This window comes from Cololabis saira, chromosome 17 (assembly GCF_033807715.1).
Source record: "Cololabis saira isolate AMF1-May2022 chromosome 17, fColSai1.1, whole genome shotgun sequence".
Taxonomy (NCBI): domain Eukaryota; kingdom Metazoa; phylum Chordata; class Actinopteri; order Beloniformes; family Belonidae; genus Cololabis; species Cololabis saira.
The window spans coordinates 16,703,227-16,724,932 of record NC_084603.1 but is presented as its reverse complement, the minus strand read 5'-3'; the positions used below and the strand labels follow the sequence as shown (position 1 = coordinate 16,724,932).

Sequence of the window (21,706 nt, the reverse complement as noted above, 5' to 3'; positions counted from 1 at the left end):
TATAAAAAGGTAAAATACAAGAAAATATTGACGGTGGCCAAACTAATTGTAAACACAGGTTGTACACATGACGCTGGTGACGTTTCTGTTGCATAATGTGTCGTTCTGAAGCCTAAATGTCAGTTTCCCTCCGTTTACAAGCAAACGTGAAAACAGAGTTTTTGAAAATCTCCACTTTGGCCGGAGTTTTTTAGAAATGATGGTTTTTGGTGACTTTGAGCTTCGTTTTCGTGTAAACGAACGGCCAAAATGCATGAAAACATCACTGTTTTTGCTCCGTGTAAACGGGGCCTAAATGTTGAAATAGCAGTAAAACCACATTCATTGATGAAATAACATAAGGGATGGAAAGGAGGGATGGCAGTTTTACAGGGGGGATGATTTGGACCATTTTTATTTCAGGAGGGAATGCCATCCCCCCTCATCCCCCCTCAACTCCAGTACTATAAGAAAGAAGAAAAAAACAAAATGTGAAATGTGAAACAGAGCAGGCGCTCCTGTTCTCTTTCCCGTCCTCTCAACCTCTGGTTCTGCCAGAGGTTTCTAGTTCAGGATGGGGGGGTTTGTATCGAGGAAAAGTTTTGATGCAGTCTGTTAGTCTCCTTAGCAAGCAATAACTTTTTATTACTTTTCTATTGGATCTATTTTAGTTGGACTACTTTGGAATTGGTTTAGCTGTATCATTGAAGTGCCTTGAGGACATTCGTCATGATTTAGAGCTACAGGAATAAAGCTGAGTTTAATTGAATTGAATGTCGTCTTTGGCTCCGTGCGATAGCATCGTCCTGTAGCCGCGTTGTTACTGTGTATGTGACATGATGTTGCCGTAAACGGCTGAAAGAGTTGTGAGAGAGAACCAGGACCGGGGCGGCAGTCCAGTTTTGGGTGGTTTTATTTGACATGTGCACTAAAAAGTCTCTACTGTGTGCCGTTTCTGCAAAATTAAGATTTATTCCGGTTCGTAAAAACTCATCACATAACTATAAAAACAATAACAGCTGAGCTGCTGAACATAAAACAGGGAAATCACTTTGTAGTGAGGCCTCTTGGGCTGGCGAGCGTACTGTATGCAGAAAGAGAGCGAGCAAAAAGGTGTTAAAAGGTGAAGGAGGGTTTATAAATTCATAGATCCCAAAATGTTCAATGAGGAAAGACGTGCTATTACATTTTATGGACAAATAAAGGTTGAATATCTAATTTAATACCTGGAATTAAACCATTTGAAGTGGTTCTTTTTTTAAATGGTTAGTCTGGAAAGAACATAATATTTTCAACACATTTATCCCTCACAGCCCAACAATCAGTGTTTTGTGCACTACTTTAAATCTAAAACCTCTGATTGACCTTTTTCTTGGCTCTGGTTTTTTTAAGCCCGTGGAAGAATTCAGGATTACCAAACCCAGAACTACAGTAGGTGTTTAACGAGCCTCATAACTGCTGAAATGTGGCAAGAATTGCAAGCACACCTCTCTTTCCCCCAGGGCCGGATTTAGCGAGGCCCACTAAGGTGGGCAGACTGAAACGTAGGGTGGGCGACGCTGCCCGCGCCGAAAAGATTTTGGTGGGTCAAACCCCCGAAATGCATAGAAAACTATGCTATCATTATATCAGTTCATCTATCTTCTCCTTCTTTGACCAACAGTACCGATATGCTAACCCAATTGCCCTTCCTGACACTTCCCTCTGCATTTACCCGGGCTTGGGACCAGCACAAATTGGACACTGGCTTGTGCCCTGTTGAGGCTGCATTTATTTTATGTTTTTTGCTTTTCTTTGGTTTGATTTTTTTTTTTTTATCAATCAATCGTACCCCACGGCGTAGGCTCTGCGTGGATTTAAAAGGTCCCGCGGCAGGCTGGCGGCTCCAGAGCCTGCACAGGACCGCAGCCTCCGCCGGGATGGAGAGAGGCGTCTCGGAGGCTTTTGCTTATAGGCTTAAAGAAACAATGCATGTCTTTCTTGATACCTTGACAGTTCAAGCCTTACTTTAAATTAAATTCACAGGTTCATTCTTATTCAACTGGACAATCCTCAGATCTTCATCCTCCTAAATTTATCACTTGCAGACGTCAATTTTCCGTGAGATTTAGGGACTAAATTGTGGAATGATTTTTCCCACTTGGCAAAGACTCTTCCTCTTTGAAATGTTACAAAAGACGTTTGAAGGAACTTGACTGCTGTTTGGTAACTGTTTTCCCGATGTAATGTTGTACATGTATCCATGTTCTTTTTGTTTGTTTTTTTGTGTTTCACTCATAGTGACATGAACCGTCTTATTTGCTAAGGAGTCAATATAAGTAATATAAGTTGTAAAAACAATATCCCATGCACACACACACACACTTATTTTTTGTGTTTATTCTTTATTATTTATATATTGCATTATGAGTTTGCCATCACTTTTGTGTAGTTATACTTTTTGTTTCTGTATGTTAATCTTGTGTTCTTTATAACACATGAAATTGTAATAACTTCGGTGGAGGCTTCAAATAAGCCCATTGGGTTTTTGCCTCTTCCTGCAACTATAGTATTTATATTTGATATTTCCTGTATATTTTTAAAACTGTGCAAAAACAATAAACTAAACTAAAGTAAACTAAATACCAGCAGAGTGGGCAGACGGGAGCACCGAGGCAGTGATTATAAACTTTATTTTCACAGCCCCCCCCTGCCCCCCCTAAAACCGGCCTCGCTTTCCCCCCACCCTGATGTCATGAAAAAATGTTTAATTCTGCAGCAGGAACAATTATGAAGCTGCCTTCAAAACGAAAACATCATTACTATACACGCATAGGCGCCGGAAGTGGGGGTGCGGCAGGGGCTGCAGCACCCCCTGGAAAAATTGAAATGACAATAAAATATTATAAATATATAAATATTTGTGGTTGCTGTTTCTGTTCCACAACATTGTAAGCCACATTTGAGATGAAGGCTGAATATATGGGTAATTTTAATTAAAAAAAAAGAAAAGTAGCCAGTCACACCCCCCTGGTCTGCGGACCGCTCAGGTGATCAGAACCGCAAATGTTGTTTTTAAACATCCGCATTTTTGTCCGCCAATTACAAATGCACAGCCAGCAGCGCTCCTTTCAAAACACAACACAAAGCTCCAAGTCAAGACCAAGATAAACATTGCCGAAGCTGCTGCCAATGTGACAGTGAGTCGGAGGAGAGCGACTGCACCGCTGCACTGCAGGCAGCCACCGCGTCAGCGACCCTCCCAGTGTCTTAACACCGGCTCACCTGATGGTGCAGCCGGTCATATGAGCAGCGATGACCCGGGAGGAGGAGGAGACTGCACTGCCGGTAATATTGGTCAAATTATGCTCAAATCATTGTTATGCAACTGTTTTGGGTGAAAAAAAACTTCAAAATTTTCGAGGATTCCTCCCTGTAGGCCTATAGCTTCACCAAATATTTTCTGTCACCCGCCGCCTATGATAATAATTATAGTCATGTTCCTTTTTTACTGTAGATGGTTGGTTCTCTATGTTTTGGTAAAGCTTGTGCGCACTGTCTCAGCTGTTCTTCATGCAGGGGAGGGGCAAGTGATTTCTAAAGGAGAACCGCAGCACCCCGCACCCCCTGGCAAAAACGTCTTCCTGCGCGCCTGTATACACGAGGAGACATGAAACACGTTCAAATGCAACTCCACCACCACTACGACTTTAAAACATTATTTTCATAAATATCCACTGAAAGTGAGTGTACAGGACTGTCTCAGAAAATTTGAATATTGTGATAAAGTCCTTTATTTTCTGTAATGCAAAAATGTCATACATTCTGAATTCATTACAAATCAACTGAAATATTGCAAGCCTTTTATTATTTTAATATTGCTGATCATGGCTTACAGCTTAAGAAAGCTCAAATATCCTATCTCAAAAAATTAGAATATTCTGGGAATCTTAATCTTAAACTGTAAACCATAATCAGCAATATTACAATAATAAAAGGCTTGCAATATTTCAGTTGATTTGTAATGAATCCAGAATGTATGACATTTTAGTTTTTTTAATTGCATTACAGAAAATAAAGAACTTCATCACAATATTCTAATTTTCTGAGACAGTCCTGTATAATCATCCTAACACATTAAAAATTTTGTCAGAGCCCACACTTCATTGTGAATCGTGTTTTTTATTATTTCTCTTCTTTCCTCTCTGACTGATAAACTGGCACGGTATTTAGAGATCAAAGAGCGTTTAAAGGCTCATGTGAAAGGGATTTTAAAACCCTCCATCTGAAGTGATACAGAGGTATCCTGTAGTCGAAACCTTTTGACCTTTTGAGATCCCTAGAGGCGCTCTACCTCTGAAATCACAAGTGGCATTAGTTATGCACCATGTAAATCCCCTCAGACTCCGTTTGACCTCACCTTGCTAGCTAACGCACAGAGACAAAATCAAGCACAAGAGGTCGGCTGAATTCATACGAGCGCTGGCTGTTTGTCAGAAGCATTCCTGTTCCGACTGGAATCTGCCCACTCATTTCTGTTTAAATCTAGTCAAGGTCTTAGTGGAAACTCTGGCTGACCCGTGTAAAGGCTCAGGACTGTGTGGATGATCAAGGTGCCGGTCAAGGCCGTCTATGTATGAACGCTGTAAATTATTCCGAGGACACGTCTCATGTGTTCATGTTTGTCGTAATGTGCCTCGTCCGTTTTGACATTCACTCTAAAGTGCCCTATCGAGGAATAATACAACATAAACGGATTAGACGATATGGCACCATGAACTTTGTAAGACCTCAGTGGAAATGGCGTGTCATAAATTGACTTGATGTGGCAGTGGTCATGAAAGTGTGCAGCAGTTCAAAATTGATTAAGAATTAAAAGCAAATATAACATGAGTGAAGTGAATGTTCTGGGGGATGCTAAAGAATTTGAAAAAGAAAAAGGAGTCATTTCTACGAGCAGTTGGCCCTTAAAGGTTTCCGTTATCTCCTTACATTCATGGAGCTGCATTGTGGCACATGCCACCTTTCCCCGTTTTGTACATACATTATATATTTCAATATATATATATATATATATATATATATATATATATATATATATATATATATATATATATATCACGGAAGAGTATTAGGACCATGCAGGAGAAAAAATATTTGAGGGGAAGATTTTTTTTTTATTGTGCATATTGTTCGTGAATAAAGTTGAGCTGTTCAGAAAAAATGCAAAATTTTGACTTTATATAATTTTATATATAAAATTGTCTGTTTTAGCTTTTTACTTATATATATATATAATTTTTATTTTTTTTTTAATCAATACTTGGATATGTATCGATAATCGTTCCTACACATGTATATCGATAAAGGTTGAAAAAGTCGAAATGTCGAGAAAAAAGTTGAAATGTCGAGATTAATGTTGAAGTACAATTTCGAGAAAAAAGTCGAAAAGTTGAGAAAAAAGTCAAAATTTCGTGAATAAAGTTGAAATGTTGAGAAAAAATGATAAATTTTGACTTTATTCTTGAAATTGTATTTCAATATTAATATCGACATTCCGACTTTTTTCTCGAAATGCACAATAGAAAAAAATCTTCCCCTCTCAAATATTTTTTCTTCCGTAATATATATAGCCTATATATATATATATTTTTTTTTTTATAGATACTTGGATTTATGTATCGATAATTGTTCCTACACATGTATATCGATAAAATATCGATATATCGATATTTTTAACCCACCCCTATGTGTCATGGCTCATTATCGTGCTCCAAGTAGCCGTCAGGGGCAACAATACTGAGGCAGGCTGAGGCGTTAACTCATTCATTTATTAACGCCGACATATATTTTATCGCGCATTAACGCATGTTGCTCACATTCTTTTGTTTTGAAAAGTCTTTTGCCGGCTGCTCCGGAACCGGAAGAAAGTTGGCGGAAAAACATGCCGAAAAGCTAAAACAGACATGGAGAGCGGTCAAATTACGGTTACATGGACATTTTCATTTTAAAGTTCTCCCAGACGGCGGATTCGACCCCTGGAAAGGAAATTTCAATAGTGATTTTTTTTTTTGTGCTTCACACTTTCTAACAGGGACATTTGGTGCTGAATATCGACGGTAATGCTGCTCCCCGTTAAAAGTTTCTGCTGTTTCCTCAGAAATTGCCTGTTTTAATGTCATGATAGTGGATCAGGATTTTGTTGGTACTTTTTTTATTTTTCATAAAAAAAACAGGATGACATTAATGCCCTGGCAGTGGCAATAAGCTATATTTTATTTGACATTTTTACATTAAATATGTGTTACTGACAAGTGCTGATGTTTGCTGAGATGTTTGCACAACAAATGTTATAGCACTTTCGTTCATACTTTTATAAATAAAAGTGCACTTTACACAACTTTTGAATTCATTATTCTATTTTGCATATACAATGTGATTAATCGTGATTAATCAGGGAAATCATGCAATTAATCGCGATTAAAAATGTTGTTGCCCAGCCCTAATATATATATATATATATATATATACATACTGTACATATAATATGCATGTGTTTTTTTACTGCTCAGAATGTCTACAATGTACTTACATACCACCTGGATATACTAAAAATCTGATTTGAGCTGGCAGTCTAGACATAATCACTGGCATTACAATTAATCTGCAAAAACATTTGTCTTTACTGAACGTGTTGATCCACGTTTACACGTGCATACTGCAGCAGATTTACTCAAGTACAGCAATAAGCAATTGTGCTGAAAGAGCAATGGATCTTTTTTTCCATCACATTTATTGATCAAGACTAACAGAAGATTCTCAAGGGCTCCGCAAACATTCAAGCATCACTTTTGTCCACACACAGTATTGTAGTATTGTTAGGGTTAGCAGTTTACCAATTAATAGCTTCTGATTCAAACCCAAATCAGAAAAAGCTGGGATGATGAGGAAGTATTTTATGATGTTACATTTGATTATGTACAATAATTGTTTTACATTTCAGGCTCCAAAAACAGAGAGAAAAAATCAGGGCGGTTTTGCTATTTCCTAATGTTGGCATTCTATCATCGTGGACACCTAGTAATGAAACATTTCATTTATTTGTTCCAGTCTTTCAAAAATTCAAACTCACAAGTGCTATGGGCGGCTTGTTAAATTTGTTTTGCAGACACACATGGACAAATGCAGTCCCTGGATTTCATCCACTCATCATAAATTATTGAGAGACACAACAACAGAAAAGCCATCTTGATTTGAAATGTTATTCAGATCAGTTTTCTACAGATGTCTCAGTACAGTCTCTCGGGAAGTAATATGACACAAACAGAAACATCAATTCCGCCGCTATCAAAGACCAGAGATTGAGCAAAGCTGCTGCTCGCAGATGCTGTGGAGGGGGGGCATGGATGGATGCTAAAATAAATTTGATCCTGGTGATTTGCAAGGAGCCTTCGGTAAAGCTAAAACTGGAAGGAACCTGCAATTGGGAAGCCATCTAAACGTGATTGGAAATTAAACTTTCTTGTATAATAGCAACCAATGTAGACAATTTGGTGACGTCTGGAAGTGCAAATGTCATTAGTGATGCACCGAAATAAAAATTTGTGGCCGAAACCGAAAATAATAATAAACACTTGGCCGAATACCGAACAATACCGAACATGGTTCTTCAGCAGTTTTTCATTTATTTTGCCAATTTTTTCACCATTGCATAAATCAAATAAATTTGATTTAGGCATGTTTTTAAAAGAAAAAAATCTTTTACAAAATTACAAGGTAGAAAATATTTATTGAACATAAAAAAATGAATTTTTTTAAATTTCCCAGCATTATGTTGTTTTGGTTCCACCTCCTGGTGAATGTTAGGTAAAATTCTTATGGGGTTAGTTTTTGCTTGGCCAACGATTTATTACGGGAGCGGCCAGTCTATTAGGTAAAATTCTTATGGGGTTAGTTTTTGGTTGGCCAACGATTTATGTAGTGCGCAACGTTACGGGACGGAGCGGCCAGTCTATTTCCTTATATTACAACGCCGTTATTAATTGTTCGTTTTTTTTCCCCACTTATTCCACCGAACACCGAAAGTGTTTTTTTGCCATTTTCGGCCGAACAATTTCGGTTACCGAACAATCGGTGCATCACTAAATGTGATCCTTGCTGTAAAATGAGCAGTTACCTGTTTGTTCATGAAGACGTAGATGATTGGGTTGTAGACGGCAGCCGTCTTGGAGAAGAAAGCGGGAATTGCTGCCAGCCTGGGATCGAGTTCAATGGTTGGATAAGCTGTGACCAGTATGGAGAAGGCTGCATACGGTGTCCAGCCCACCATAAATGCCACAATCATCACTACGACCATGCGGGTCACCTGCCGCTCGGGCTTCCTGGCAGTTGCTAGACGACCATGAGATACCTGGAGGAAAGAGAGGCCAAATGTGTACGTGTTACTCGGTTTAAACAAAGCCTACCGTAGCCAGGGCGATGGACGGATAAACCAAAAAGGCAGTTTGAATATGCACTAATGCCACTGCTCCCCTGACTGAATGATACTACAGTGCAGACCTTTAACTTACCCCGGGGGAATTTACATCAGTAGGCTGCCTATGTACCACCACAAGCTAACACTTGGCTAGCACTGGAGAGGCAACATTGGTTCATTAGACAGCAGATGTTGCGTCAGCCAGCCATTACTTTCACCATGCCAATACGAAGTCTCTCCTCCCCAAATTGTACAAATACATACATTTCCCGACTAGAGAAGATAGAACTCTGGACCAAATCCACTGTAATATCCAGGGGTGCACACAAGCCGGTACTCGAGGGCCAGTCTACTTCACATTTTAGATGTTTCCCTGCCTCAACACAACCCTGATAGACAAGGCTGTGTCACCAACAGAGTTGTGTAAACCTTGATGACATGTTGATGACGACCAGTGATTAGAATCAGGTGTGTTGAAGACAGGGAAACATCTAAAACATCCAGTAGACTAGCCCTCGAATACCGGCTTGTGTGCACCCCTGGTAATATCTCACATGCCTATAAAGCCAGACCTCTGCCACACCTGGAATCTCAGATCATCTGCAAAGAAAAAAAAAACCTACCAAGACAATTCCAAGACTGCTTTGAGAACACAGACTGGGCAGTTTTTGCTGAGGGGACAGACCTGGAGGAACACACTACAACTGTCCTATCCAACAAACTTCTGCTCTGAGAATGTCTCCTCTCCTGTTGGAGGTTTCCCTAACCCAAAGCTGTGGTTTGACAGGAACATTAACTGGCTACAAAAGCCGGTTTTCAATGAGCAGTACGGTTTTTGTGTGTTTCCATTATAAAATGGTCAGATTAAACTAAACCATACAATTGTTGGGCCCCTGTTTGAAAGGTCTATAGAAAAATGGCACGATACGGTTAGGGCAGAGCTTCTGGCATCACACAATACCATCCTTTGATTGGCAGGCAGGAAATGTCACTACCCACGACAAAAGGAAGCTCAAAACCAGCGTGAGCATTTGTAAAGACTCTTTGCTGCCTGCAATTTTCTCTCAAACAATGTGGCAATGATTATACATACGAAGTACCAAAAGCCAAGCGTAACAATGACGAGCTGCTGGATGATTTTCACTGTTGCTCTTGGTAGTGTCTCCAAGGTTGCTTCACTTTTGTTGTCGTCGCACTAATATGACACCACGCCCGGTATTTGGTCTACACCCCACATGGGCTGCAGTGCTCCCACTCGTAGTGGAAACATTCACCTTAATTGACTGGAACTTTCTAAACCAGGGGTGTCGGACTCCAGTCCTTGAGGGCCGGTGTCCCTGCAGGTTTTAGATGTTTCCTTGCTTCATTACACCATGATACAAGTGACTGTGTCATTAACAGAATTGTTCAGCCCTGGACGACAAGCTGATGACGATGATTAATTAGAATCAGGAGTGTTAAAGCAGGGAAACATCTAAAACATGCAGGACACCGGCCCTTCTGGGATTCAGTTTGACACCTGTGTTCTAAACCATACCGTACCGCTCAGTGGAAATGGGGATAAAGAGCACTCCGTCCACACTGACGCCACAGGCTACTTATTCTCAGATTGATTCAAGAACGTTTTTGCACACTTTGAACAGCCAAGAAACTTGAACAGCATTGCTTCCGCCCGACACCAGATAGACACCCCCGAAAAACTACAGCAACACCAAGTCAGAGCCAACCTTCGCAGACTCAACACAAGGAAGGCAGCTGGCCCTGATGGTGTCACAGGAAGGATCCTTAAAGCATGTAGGGACCAGCCGGCAGGGGTACTTAGCAGGATTTTCAGCCTTTTGCTCCTGCAGGCTGGAGTCCCAACCTGTCTCAAGACAGCTACCATAATCCCAGTACCTAGGAAAAGCATAGTGAACTTCCTAAAAGACTACCCATCATCACTAAGTGTTTTGAGCGACTCATTCTTGCCATCATTAAAGCTGCAATCCCTGCTGACATAGACCAACATGAATTTGCATATAGGGCAAACGGGTCAACCGAGGATGCAGTTAAGTCCTACAAACTGGTTCAAAAACTGTGCAACTCAGGCTTAGGCAGCTCAACGTCCTGCTGGATTCTGGACTTTCTGAGCAACAGACCACAGAACATTAAGATGGGAGACGTGTCTTCATCTACCCTCATCCTAAACACAGGTACCCTGCAGGACTGTGTCCTTAGCACTTTCTTCTACTCACTATTCACACACACGACTGCGCCTCCACCCAACCCACAACCACCATTGTCAAGTTTGCTGACGATGCCACCGTTGTAGGACTGATAAACAACGATGAGGCAGTCTATAGAGAGGAAGTTCAGCATATTGTACAGTGGTGTACTGACAATAAGCTGGACCTAAACATCCCTAAAACCTAGTAGGTAACAATGGCCTCTGTATAGTGGGAGAGGAGGTAAAGAGGGTGGTCAGTTTCAAGTTCCTTGGCATGCACATCTCTGCTGACCTCACCTGGACGACACAAATCTCTCATCAAGCAAGAAAGTCACAAGATACACAACTGTAAATTCTGCTCACCTCCCCCAGCGCCTCCATACGCACCTTTACACCTTTACAAGTCAAGCAATAGAAAGCATTCTGGCCTACAGGCACACTGTGTGGTTTGGGAGCTTTACGGAGAACAGCAAAAACCTGCAGCGAGTGGTAAGGGCGGCAGAGCGGACCATTGGCTCATCACTACCCCACCTCAGAGACATTTACACTGGCCAACTCCAAAAGAAAGCCAGCTACATCACCAAAGATCACACTCGCCCTGGACACACACTGTTCACCCCACTGCCTTCTGGTAAAATATAAACACTTTATATATAGAATTCTGAAAATCACATGTTATTCCCTTAACCCTTAAAATCTGCACTCTATCTAAGCATGAAGCAGCCCCTAATAGGGGGGAAATGCATGGCTTGAGGAGCAGTAATAAAGATGAGAAGCAGATCAATAGAGCCTTAGACACAACATATTTTATAGTCCTTGTGCATTTTCCAGAAAAACCCCTAGTTTTATTATGTTAACTTGGAGATGATATGATAGTGTGTTCCTCTGCTTCTGTTTGTGCAGTGTGATGTGCATTACTTAACTCTATTACTCCTCTGAACATTCTGAACATTTCACAAATGCCATAACTTGAAAATCAGCAGAGTACATGAAGTTGATCTGTTGACATAGTAAGCTTCATTGCTTCTTCCTGGTACATCAGACATCATGAGGATGGATAGCGGCATATTTGGGAAGTCAATCGAGAATGAGTATGTACACTTACACGTTTTGACTGTAAATCTGTCAACACGTGAGTGTACTGCCCCACATTTGTGGTACAAACTGCATATTAAAAGAGACTGCTGGGAAGTTTTTGACAAGTTATCTGGTGTATGGTCGGTATTAGCAGACGTGCATCACATTCTGAGTAGTGTAGTCGAGTAGTGAATCCTTTCCTTCTCCTCACTTGTCTCTGCTGCCGACTTTAAAATGTTATTTGCAAAACTTTTTCATATAAAAACTTTTTCCTTCCTTCTTCCCTTCCTCTTTTCTGCCTTCCTTCCTTCTTTCCTTGTTTTCTCCCTTCCTTCCTTCCTTCCTTCCTTCCTTCCTTCCTTCCTTCCTTCCTTCCTTCCTTCCTTTTTCCCTTCCTTCCTTCTTTCCTCCTGCTCTCTCCTTCCTTCTCCCCTTCCTCTTTTCTCCTGTCCTTCCTTCCTTCCTTCTTTCCTTGCTTCCTTCCTTCCTTCCTTCCTTCCTTCCTTCCTTCTTCCTACCTTCCTTCCTTTCTTCCTTCTTTTTTTCCCTTCCTTCCTTCTTTCCTTCTGCTCTCTCCTTCCTTCCTTCCTTCCTTATTTTCTCCCTTCCTTATTTTCTCCCTTCCTTCCTTCCTTCCTTCCTTCCTTCCTTCCTTCCTTCCTTCCTTCCTTCCTTCCTTCCTTTCTTCCTTCCTTCCTTCCTTCCTTCCTTCCTTCTTTTCTCCTTTCCTTCCTTCTTTCTTTCCCTCTTTTCATTCTTCCTTCCTTCTTTTCTCCCTTCTTTTCTCCCTCCTTCCTTGATATTATTTATTAGTTATTTGCAAAACTTTTTCATATAAACCTCAACTAGCTCTTCAGTTGTATATCTTCCATTTAACACTCACATCGGAGATCAAGTCAGGAATATTTTCCTGTATGAAGAACAATAATGGTGACACGAGTATTCAGCCCACCACATCCAAAGCAAATATCTTCCAAAGTGCATTTCCTTGAAATACTGTTTTCCGTGTGCATGGAAAAGAACTGACCTTTCTTAACTTGCGGAGCAGCTTCCCGTAGCAGTAGAATATGACCCCGAGAGGCAAGATGAAGCAGGTGGAGAAGAAAGTGATGATGTAGCTGTGATCTCTCATGTTGGTCGAGTACCTGTTCACAGAAGAAAAAACAAATGTCTGACATTACCGTTAAAAACATGCAGTTATGCGGGCCGCTCGGTGGCGCAGTGGGTTAAGCAGCGGGCCATATACTGAGGCTACAGTCCTCCTCCTGCAGCGGTCGCGGGTTCGAATCCAGCCCGCGCACCTTTGCTGCGTGTCTTCCCCGTTCTCTCTCTCTACCCCTTTCCAGTCTGCATCTCCAATAAAGGGCCACTAGAGCCCAAAAAAATCTTTGAAAAAAAAAAAAAAACAAACATACAGTTATGCAGAACTTAACCCTTGTACTGTTTTTGGGTCAAAATGACCTAATTCTCCTGTTCCTTCTTTCCTCCTGCTCTCTCCTTCCTTCTTCCTTCCTTCCTCCCTTCCCTCCTTCGTTCCTTCTTTCCTTCCTTCCTTCCTTCCTTCTTTCCTCCTGCTCTCTCCTTCCTTCTTCCCTTCCTCTTTTCTCCATTCCTTCCTTCTTTCCTTGTTTTCTCCCTTCCTTCTCCCTTCCTCCCTCCCTTCCCTCCTTCCTTCCTTCCTTCCTTCCTTCAATCATCTTCCTTCCTTTCTTCCTTATTTTATCCCTTCCTTCCTTCCATCCTTCCTTCTTTCTTTCCTTCTTTTCATTATTCCTTCCTTCCTTCTTTTTTCCCTTCCTTCCTTCTTCCCTTCCTCTTTTCTTCCTTCTTTCTTTCTTTCTTTCTTTCTTTCTTTCTTTCTTTCTTTCCTTCCTTCCTTCCTTCCTTCCTTCCTTCCTCCTGCTCTCTCCTTCCTTCTTCCCTTCCTCTTTTCTTCCTTCCTTCCTTCATCCCTTCCCTCCTTCGTTCCTTCTTTCTTTCTTTCTTTCCTTCCTTCCTTATTCCTTCCTTCCTTCCTCCCTTCCCTCCTTCGTTCCTTCTTTCTTTCCTTCCTTCATTCCTTCCTTCCTTCCTTCTGCTCTCTCCTTCCTTCTTCCCTTCCTCTTTTCCCCCTTCCTTCATTTTTTCCTTGTTTTCTCCCTTCCTTCTCCCTCCCTCCCTTCCTTCCTTCCTTCCTTCCGCCCTTCCCTCCTTCGTTCCTTCCTCCTTTTTTCCCTTCCTTCCTTCTTTCCTCCTGCTCTCTCCTTCCTTATTCCCTTCGTCTTTTCTCCCTTCCTTCCTTCTTTCCTTGTTTTCTCCCTTCCTTCCTTCCTTCCTTCTTTCCTTCCTTCCTTCTTTTCTCCCTTCTTCTCTTCCTCCTTCCTTGACCCGCTGCACAAGAGATTTGGGCTAAAATATGGAGCATTTCACACTCAGACCTGCTGTTTCTGAACACCTGAGTTTCCCCTTAAAAATCTAAAAATAGAAAAGTAAACGAGTCCATCAATTCCCAGCTGCTGCACGTTTGGAATTTAAAGGCTTTTATGCGACTCCAGAGAAGGGAAACAGTTTTGCGCCACCGTTTGAGCTTCGGCTAAAAGGAATATTTCACAGCTGAGACAAGTCTCCGTAAATCACTTAGGAGCCCAGAGGACACTAATTTAGTCCAATTAAGTCATTTCCCTAAGAACACCTACAATCCTCAAATGAAACAAGCCCCAGATTAATGTCTAGAAATCCACCTGGCACTCAGTCTGTTTGTGTGTGCAGATGTGAGTCTTTGCATCCATCCATCTTAATCCTCGTTGGACAGAGGAAGTGTGGCTGAGCTCACATCTGTGATGCTACATTTCACACTTCACTCCTGATTAATAGTGACACGTGAAGAATACACCTCAGTTACAACTGTTGTGTTGGAAAATAATGTATTTAATGACTATTATTCATTTAGCAGGACCTTAACTGATATTGTATTGTTGTTGAATGCTGGTCCACCCTTCTTTATGATGTTGCCTCAGTTTTTTGTGATTTCATTTATGCACAGCTCTCTCAAGATCTGCAGCGTTTTAGTCAGTGAACACCTTCGTCCTTTTTTTTTTTTTTTAAGAATTTGTGTTTGGGAGCATGGTCCTGTTGCATGAGTGGATTTTAGCTGCTGATGGAATGACATTAGTCTCTAGAATACTCTGGTATAATGAGGACTTCATGGTTGAGCCAATGTAGTCCAGGGGCCAGAGCACAACATTTCACTTGTCAAGATCACTCAAGGTGACAAAACTTACTTATGATTTTTGAAAAGATCCATGTCTGTAGATGATATTTTGGTAAGATAACCTTCCTGAGTGGCAGCTGGATCAGAGTTATCAGCTCATGAAGTTACCCAGCCCCTTCAGAAAATTACATTTTAGATGCTGCTGCATATCCTGGTTTAGACTCTTGTACAGGATAACTGTCAATGTTTCACTATATTGTCTTTGGTATCATTTTAAGCATTCATTCAAGTTAAGATGTGAGTCTTTCTGACCAACATAGAGGTCACTGCAGCTCTTTAAACTATAAACAACACACATGTTTAAACAATTTTCTAATTTTCTAATCCTAAATGACATACTATCTTTTATCCCTGTGTCATCTAGGAACAACAGAGACACAAAATACAAAAACTGGAATACTCACAGGACCATAAGGATTCAGGAAATGTATAATATACCCACACACCTTAGCTTGAATGAATGGTATAATTTTAAAGGGGACCTTTTAAGCAAAGACAATATTGTGAAACATTGACAGATTTCCTGTACATGAGTCTAAACCAGGATATGCAGCGCCATCTAAAATGTAGTTTTCTGAAGGGGGTGGCTAACTATGATCCAGCTGCCACTCAGGAAGGTTATCATACCAGAATATAATCTACAGACATGGATATTTTCAAAAATTGTAAGAAAGTTTTGTCACCTTGAGTGATACTGACATCTGGTCTGGAACATGGACTAATGACAATGAAACAATCATGATCCTTCCGCCACCATGCTCGACAGTTGCTATGGAGATGTTCAATATACTTTAATTTTTCACCAAACATCAAGGAATGCATCTTCGCAGTTATCCCATTTGTCTAAAAGGAATTATAGGTGAGACGATATTTTCCTAACATAAGCTGACATAAGCTGTCATGTTCTTTTCTCAGATATGAAGCTTTAAAACAAGCCAGAATGTTCCAGACCAGCAAAGTTTCTACTATTATACTCACACTCACTGAAGATAAATCAGTATTCAGTTTGCAGCACTTTACTACTACCTAGCCACTTAGTTCCTATGGAAATAGTTTGACTTTACTTCCATTGCATTTTGGATTGGTTTTTACGAAATAAGCAATGACATTGTGTAACGTGTCATGTTGTTGTCTAAGCATGGCTACATTTTGTGACCAGATGCTTTTTGTCCTGGTACAAACAAAACCAAAAAGGGTATATATTTTTTGCCTGCAGAAAATAAGTTAAAGGTATAGTCTGTAATGTTTGAGAGCTAGCAAGATTTGAAAGTGGCACCTCCTCTAAGCTCCGCCCCCTCCTCCTCCTCCCGTCAGCGCTCCGTCCAAAGCCACGCCCCCACAAACTTTGGGGAACACGCACTTTCAGGAGTCCAGTTTTCCTGGACATTTTAGACGACACATTTTCAACAAAACTACCACATGACTCATTCACCTGTAAGCGAGGCCGGTTTTAGGGGGGGTAGGGGGGGGGCTGTGCCCACCCAAACGTGCGTCCTGCCCACCCAATCAAAGTTATGGGAATCCTTTATTTTTTTAGAATTTAATTTTTTTATAAATTTAAAAAAATATCACAGAATATCTGTACTGTTTCTGATTGGGTGGGCACTGCGCATCATTTTTAGACACAACAATCAACGCATACCGCAAAAGTTGTGTCTCGGCGGAGGGACCCGACATCCCAGCAAAATGAGCTCAACACAGAAGTTCAGAACAGCAGACAGACCACACACTGAAGCTGATTTATGGTTCCGCGTTACACCAACGCAGAATGGTGCGCGTCGCCGCGTACCCTACGCCGTAGGCTACGGCGTACCCTACGGCGTAGCCGTGGCTCCAGAGCCTTCACGGCACCGCAGCGCACCGCCACCTGCACCGGCGCTCTCCGCCCTCGCCGGGATGGAGACCCCTCGTTTCTCGTTTTCTCTGCCATTCTTCAGCAAACGTGACTCGAGTGTGTGTAGCTTTCCGGCAAGATTTTCGACGTGACATGTGCCCGCATGGGACAGAGGGGGGCGTGGGCGGGACTTAAAATTAAGGCATCTGATTGGTTCTTTCCCCCCTGCCAATCCTCTGGTCCTCTGACCAATCCATGCCATTCGGTGCAGATTGGAGTTTTTACAGGATTAAAGCTGTCAGAGAGGTCAGATTTTTTTCTTTCCTTTTTCTGAACACATTATTCACTGCCTACTCTCAGGATGGAAGGACCATTTCACCCAGTATAACAATAAATGTTTTTGAATACGATTACAGACTATACCTTTAAGCAAAATGGGCTGAAATGTCAGTTAAAAGATAATCATGTTGTGAAGGATTTGTTTGGTGAAAAAAAAAAAAAAAAGCCCAACACTCACCACCTTATCAGCTACACCAGATGTAACTTATAAAGTGGCCAGTGATCGTATATGTGATAGAATCGCTCTGAAAAGATGCTGCTGTATTTTCTGAACCCCGTCCACTTGAGGATCTAAAAAAAAAATATCAATATTTACAATGCACTCGTGAGCATCCCCCTGAATCATTTATACTTCCTCCCTTATTCAAAACCCCTTAAGGTACAAAACAAGTATGCACACTATTCTCGTAATTGCGCCCTTACAGACACTGATGCCCGCTCTGTTTGTGATCTCTGTGCTTTTATGAGAACATAATACAGTCCTGTATTGTGCTCAGACCTTTTGGTGCGTTTCTCTCCGATCCCTGTGATTTTGGGAGTCATTTGACTTGAGATTACAGTTAATGACGCTCATCAGCCTTTTGTGTTCTTAAACCAGCTACTGTGCCCATGAAACTAAATTAAAGTAACTCTGAAATACAGAGAGGAATCACTCGTTGGATGGCTGATGTGAACGGGGCCTTCAGAATTCACATTAGATCCATCTGCAGGTCAGGAGGCCGAAGTCATTTCAAATTCTGGTCAAGAAACTTCACATAAATCCGTCATGTTTGACGAGACCACTCCTGATGCCAGTGTGAACAATAATAAACACATATGTCAAAGAATAAATCCACAGCTCCAAACAGTAAGCTCTTATTTTTGATTCACAACCACTGGAGAGACGGTTTAATGTTTAAATCTCTCATTATCCACCACTTTCACCTGTAAACAAGGTTGTTGAACTTACAAATACATTCTGATAAAGGCTATTTGCAGTGTACGCACGTAACATTTAGCTGAGAGGCTATATGTCTGGAAAACAAAAACAGCTTTCATTAAGCCACTTTTAAAAGAGAACAGTCTAGACAGGTCACTTATGAACATGTCGTTCGTATCAAACCTTCCCTTTCTTAGTAAAATCATAGAAAAAGCTGCACAAACTCATGACACTAAATGACTGTTTAGATGTCAGGTTTCTGATCTCAGCACTGAGACGACTCTAGTAAAGGTCCTTAATGACATCCGCTCAAATTCGGATGGGGACAGTCCCACTCCCCCCCTAGCAGGGTTATAATAGTTTTGAATTTTTCATTTTAGTTTAGTTTTATTTCATTTTGACTTTTTCTCCTTCAATTCAGTTAGTTTTAATTCGTTTTTAGTGTGGGTTTGCTAGTTTTTATTCGTTTTTATATTTTCAAAAGTGCTTAGTTTTAGTTTAGTTTTTATTAGTTTTAGTTTTGACGTCACGGACCGTGAGGCGTTCAGGTGCCGTAGCTGCCAGTTGGAGATAAACGGCCAGAACGGAATAAATTGATCATACCAAGAGGCTTATATTGACAGGGACGAAAACGGAGGAAATTATATCTATAATTTCAGTTCGTTTTAGTTAGTTTTCTAAACACGCAATATAGTTTCAGTTTGTTATCGTTTTTGTCTTTTAATTTTCGTTTTTATTTAGTTCAGTTAATGAAATAGTTTTTTCAATTTTAGTTTTCATTATTTCGTTCGTTTTCGTGAACGATAATAAGTCTGCCCCCTAGTCCTACTTTTCAGTCCTACCCCTAAATTTTCCGCGTTCCCGTGAGGGTAGTGGTGTCCCAATTCATCTTTTCATCTAGGGCTAGTGGACATAACGAGACATAACATAACATAACAATCTAACCCTTCACAGCGAGGGATTTCAGATGCTGACTCGCTGACCGAGGGCTACAGAAAATTTCCCAGAATGCTTTACGTCATCATTTGCAGACTGAATCAAACAAAAAAACATGGCAGACATTTCTAATTTTTAGTGAATAAAATCAATATTTTGAGTTAGTTTCTGCATAAAAATGTGTTTTGATGACATTTCTAGCGAGAAATATATATTTTACTTTCATAATATTCACTCAGTGAATGTACATAATCACTCGCTTGGTCGTTGTTGCAAAGTATTTTCAGATTTCGCCAGAATAAAGACTGATTTATGGTTCCGCGTTACCCCAACGGTTTCTGGCTTGGCCGTTTGTTTTTAGGTTCAATGCTTGAAGCTGAGCGCTGACCTTTACGTTTTCTTCATTGCCCCCAGACACTTTTATTTCTGTTTAATTTAATTAACTGAAGAAAAATTCCCGGCACATCCACTCTTTAATCTGATCAAGACATTTGATCTGTGTTTGAATTGGATTATAGTCTCCTGATGAGATGATTATATACATTTGTATGTCATCTCCATAGTTATGGTAACACATTTAGTTCTTTTTCATCATTTGAGCGAGAACATATAGATGTCAAACAAACAGGGGCCCCAGAACTGAACCTTGAGGAATTCCACATGTTATATTTGTTAGCTTTGCGGCGTGCGACGCCGCGTAACCTACGCCGTAGGCTTTGCGTCAATTTAACACGGAACCATAAATCGCCGGCGGCTCTTCTCATCCTGAAAACATCGGGGCAAATTTCTTAACAGGCGTTATTTGGATAAACGGAGCCCAGGTTGGGGATCTTAACGGTTACTTTTACGCCTGAAAAAATATTAAAACTTAATAAAGTGGCATATTAACAGCGCTACAGCGGAAATTAAAACAGCTTTTATTTCTGGGCTTCCTGATATGGTGTGACGTATGTGCAAACGTAACTACGCAGTCGCTTACGTACCCGAACGTAAACCACGCAGTGACGTAGCAAGTGGTGTCCCAATCCCTAGGGAACATTACAAGGACCCTACGCCTGTGGCTTCATTTTTAGGGTGAAGTGGTAGTGGGTGAAGGCTAGTGGTAGAAAGTAGGGTGAACATTGGGATTGGCCCTGGGTCTTACTGGATCTCAGTGCTGCATCCGACACAGTTTACCGTAACATCTTGATAGAGCGGTTGACTATTTTGTGTCTTTAGGTAACTACAAATCGGAGCTAACAAAAACAACATGTGGAGTTCCTCAAGGTTCATATCCGGGGCCTCTGTTTGTTTGACATCTATATTCTCTCGCTCAATTTATGAAAAATAACTAAATGTGTTACCATAACTATGGAGATGACATACAAATGTATATAATCATCTCATCAGGAGACTATAATCCAATTCAAACACAGATCAAATGTCTGGATCAGATTAAAGAGTGGATGTGCCGGGAATTTTTCTTCAGTTTAAATGAGGATAAGACAGAATTAAAAGTTTTTGGGGGCAATGAAGAAAACTTAAAGCTTCAAGCATTGAAGCTAAAAACAAACAGCCAAGGCAGAAATCTGGGACTGGTTCTGGACTCGGACCTGAACTTTGGCAGCCACATTAAGACAGTAGTGAAGTCTCAGCAGGACTTAGAAAAACGTAGACTGGACTACTGTAACGCTGGTCTCACGGGTCTCCCAAAACATCCGTCACAGAGCTGCAGTTAGTCCAGAAAGCTTTTAGACAAAGCTGCTGCCCGACTCCTCACTAAGACCAAGAGACCCGAGTCCTAAGACCAAGAGTAGACCACATAACTCCAGATCTTAGATCTTTACACCAGCCTCCTGTCTCTCGCAAAATAAATCCTGCTGTCGGTTTATAAATCTCTGAATGGTCTCGGACCAAAATACATCTTTGATCTCCTGGTCCGTTATGAACCAACCAGAACCCTCAGGTCGTCAGGGTCACGCCTACTTTCTGTACCCAGAGTTAGAACCAAACACAGTGAGCCAGCATTCAGCTTTTATACTTCTTACCTGTGGAACAAACACCCAGAATGCATCAGGGACTGCGTTTCAATGCAGTCAATAACCCTTTTAAAACCCGAATATTGGCTATAACCCGGTTTTGCACCGCCATGTAAACACCAATAACCCCTTTGAATAACCTGAATTTGCTCATATTCCGGTTTTTAAAAACCCAAATATGACCCCTGGGTTACTCCTTTTAAAACCTGAATATTGGGTCATGTAAACGCCAAACGGAATATCCCCATCAAACGGAACATGAATTTGTTTTCTGCGCATGCTCTGTTCACAAGGAATCCTGGTCTTTTGAGTCCAGGAAGTTCTTATAAACACGGAGAAACAAGACCAGGAGGAGACTAATCACTTCATAAATGTAATGAAGGATATGAACATTTCTGCATTTGTAGACGGTAGAAAGTACCGGGATAGTGAGATTTACAAGAAGGTGAGCGGAAAGTTGCGTAAAGCAGCATTTGTTTTGAATTTGGATACAGGAAGAAGAAGCAGAAATGACGGGAATTACGTCATCATGTTCTCCGTACGTCGCTGGTTTGATCCAGATATCCTGAATGATTAATTACCATGTAAACGGAATATTCCGAATGTTTCAGTAACCAGAATATTAGCAATAACCAGAATTTTGACTGCATGTAAACGTAGTCAATGAGGCAGCGTTCAGCTTTTATGCTTCTT

At 41.0% G+C, this 21,706-nt stretch overlaps 1 protein-coding gene across 1 annotated transcript in view; it reads right to left on the bottom strand.

The window, feature by feature from the left end:
• The window catches only part of valopa (vertebrate ancient long opsin a), a 45,550-nt gene that overhangs the window by 5,764 nt on the left and 18,080 nt on the right, over positions 1-21,706 (bottom strand). The window contains exons 3-4 of the mRNA XM_061745406.1: positions 12,745-12,862; positions 8,135-8,368 (exon numbers count right to left, since the gene is read on the bottom strand). Of these exons, the coding sequence (XP_061601390.1) occupies positions 8,135-8,368; positions 12,745-12,862 (352 nt within the window). The remainder of the gene's footprint in view (positions 1-8,134; positions 8,369-12,744; positions 12,863-21,706) is intronic.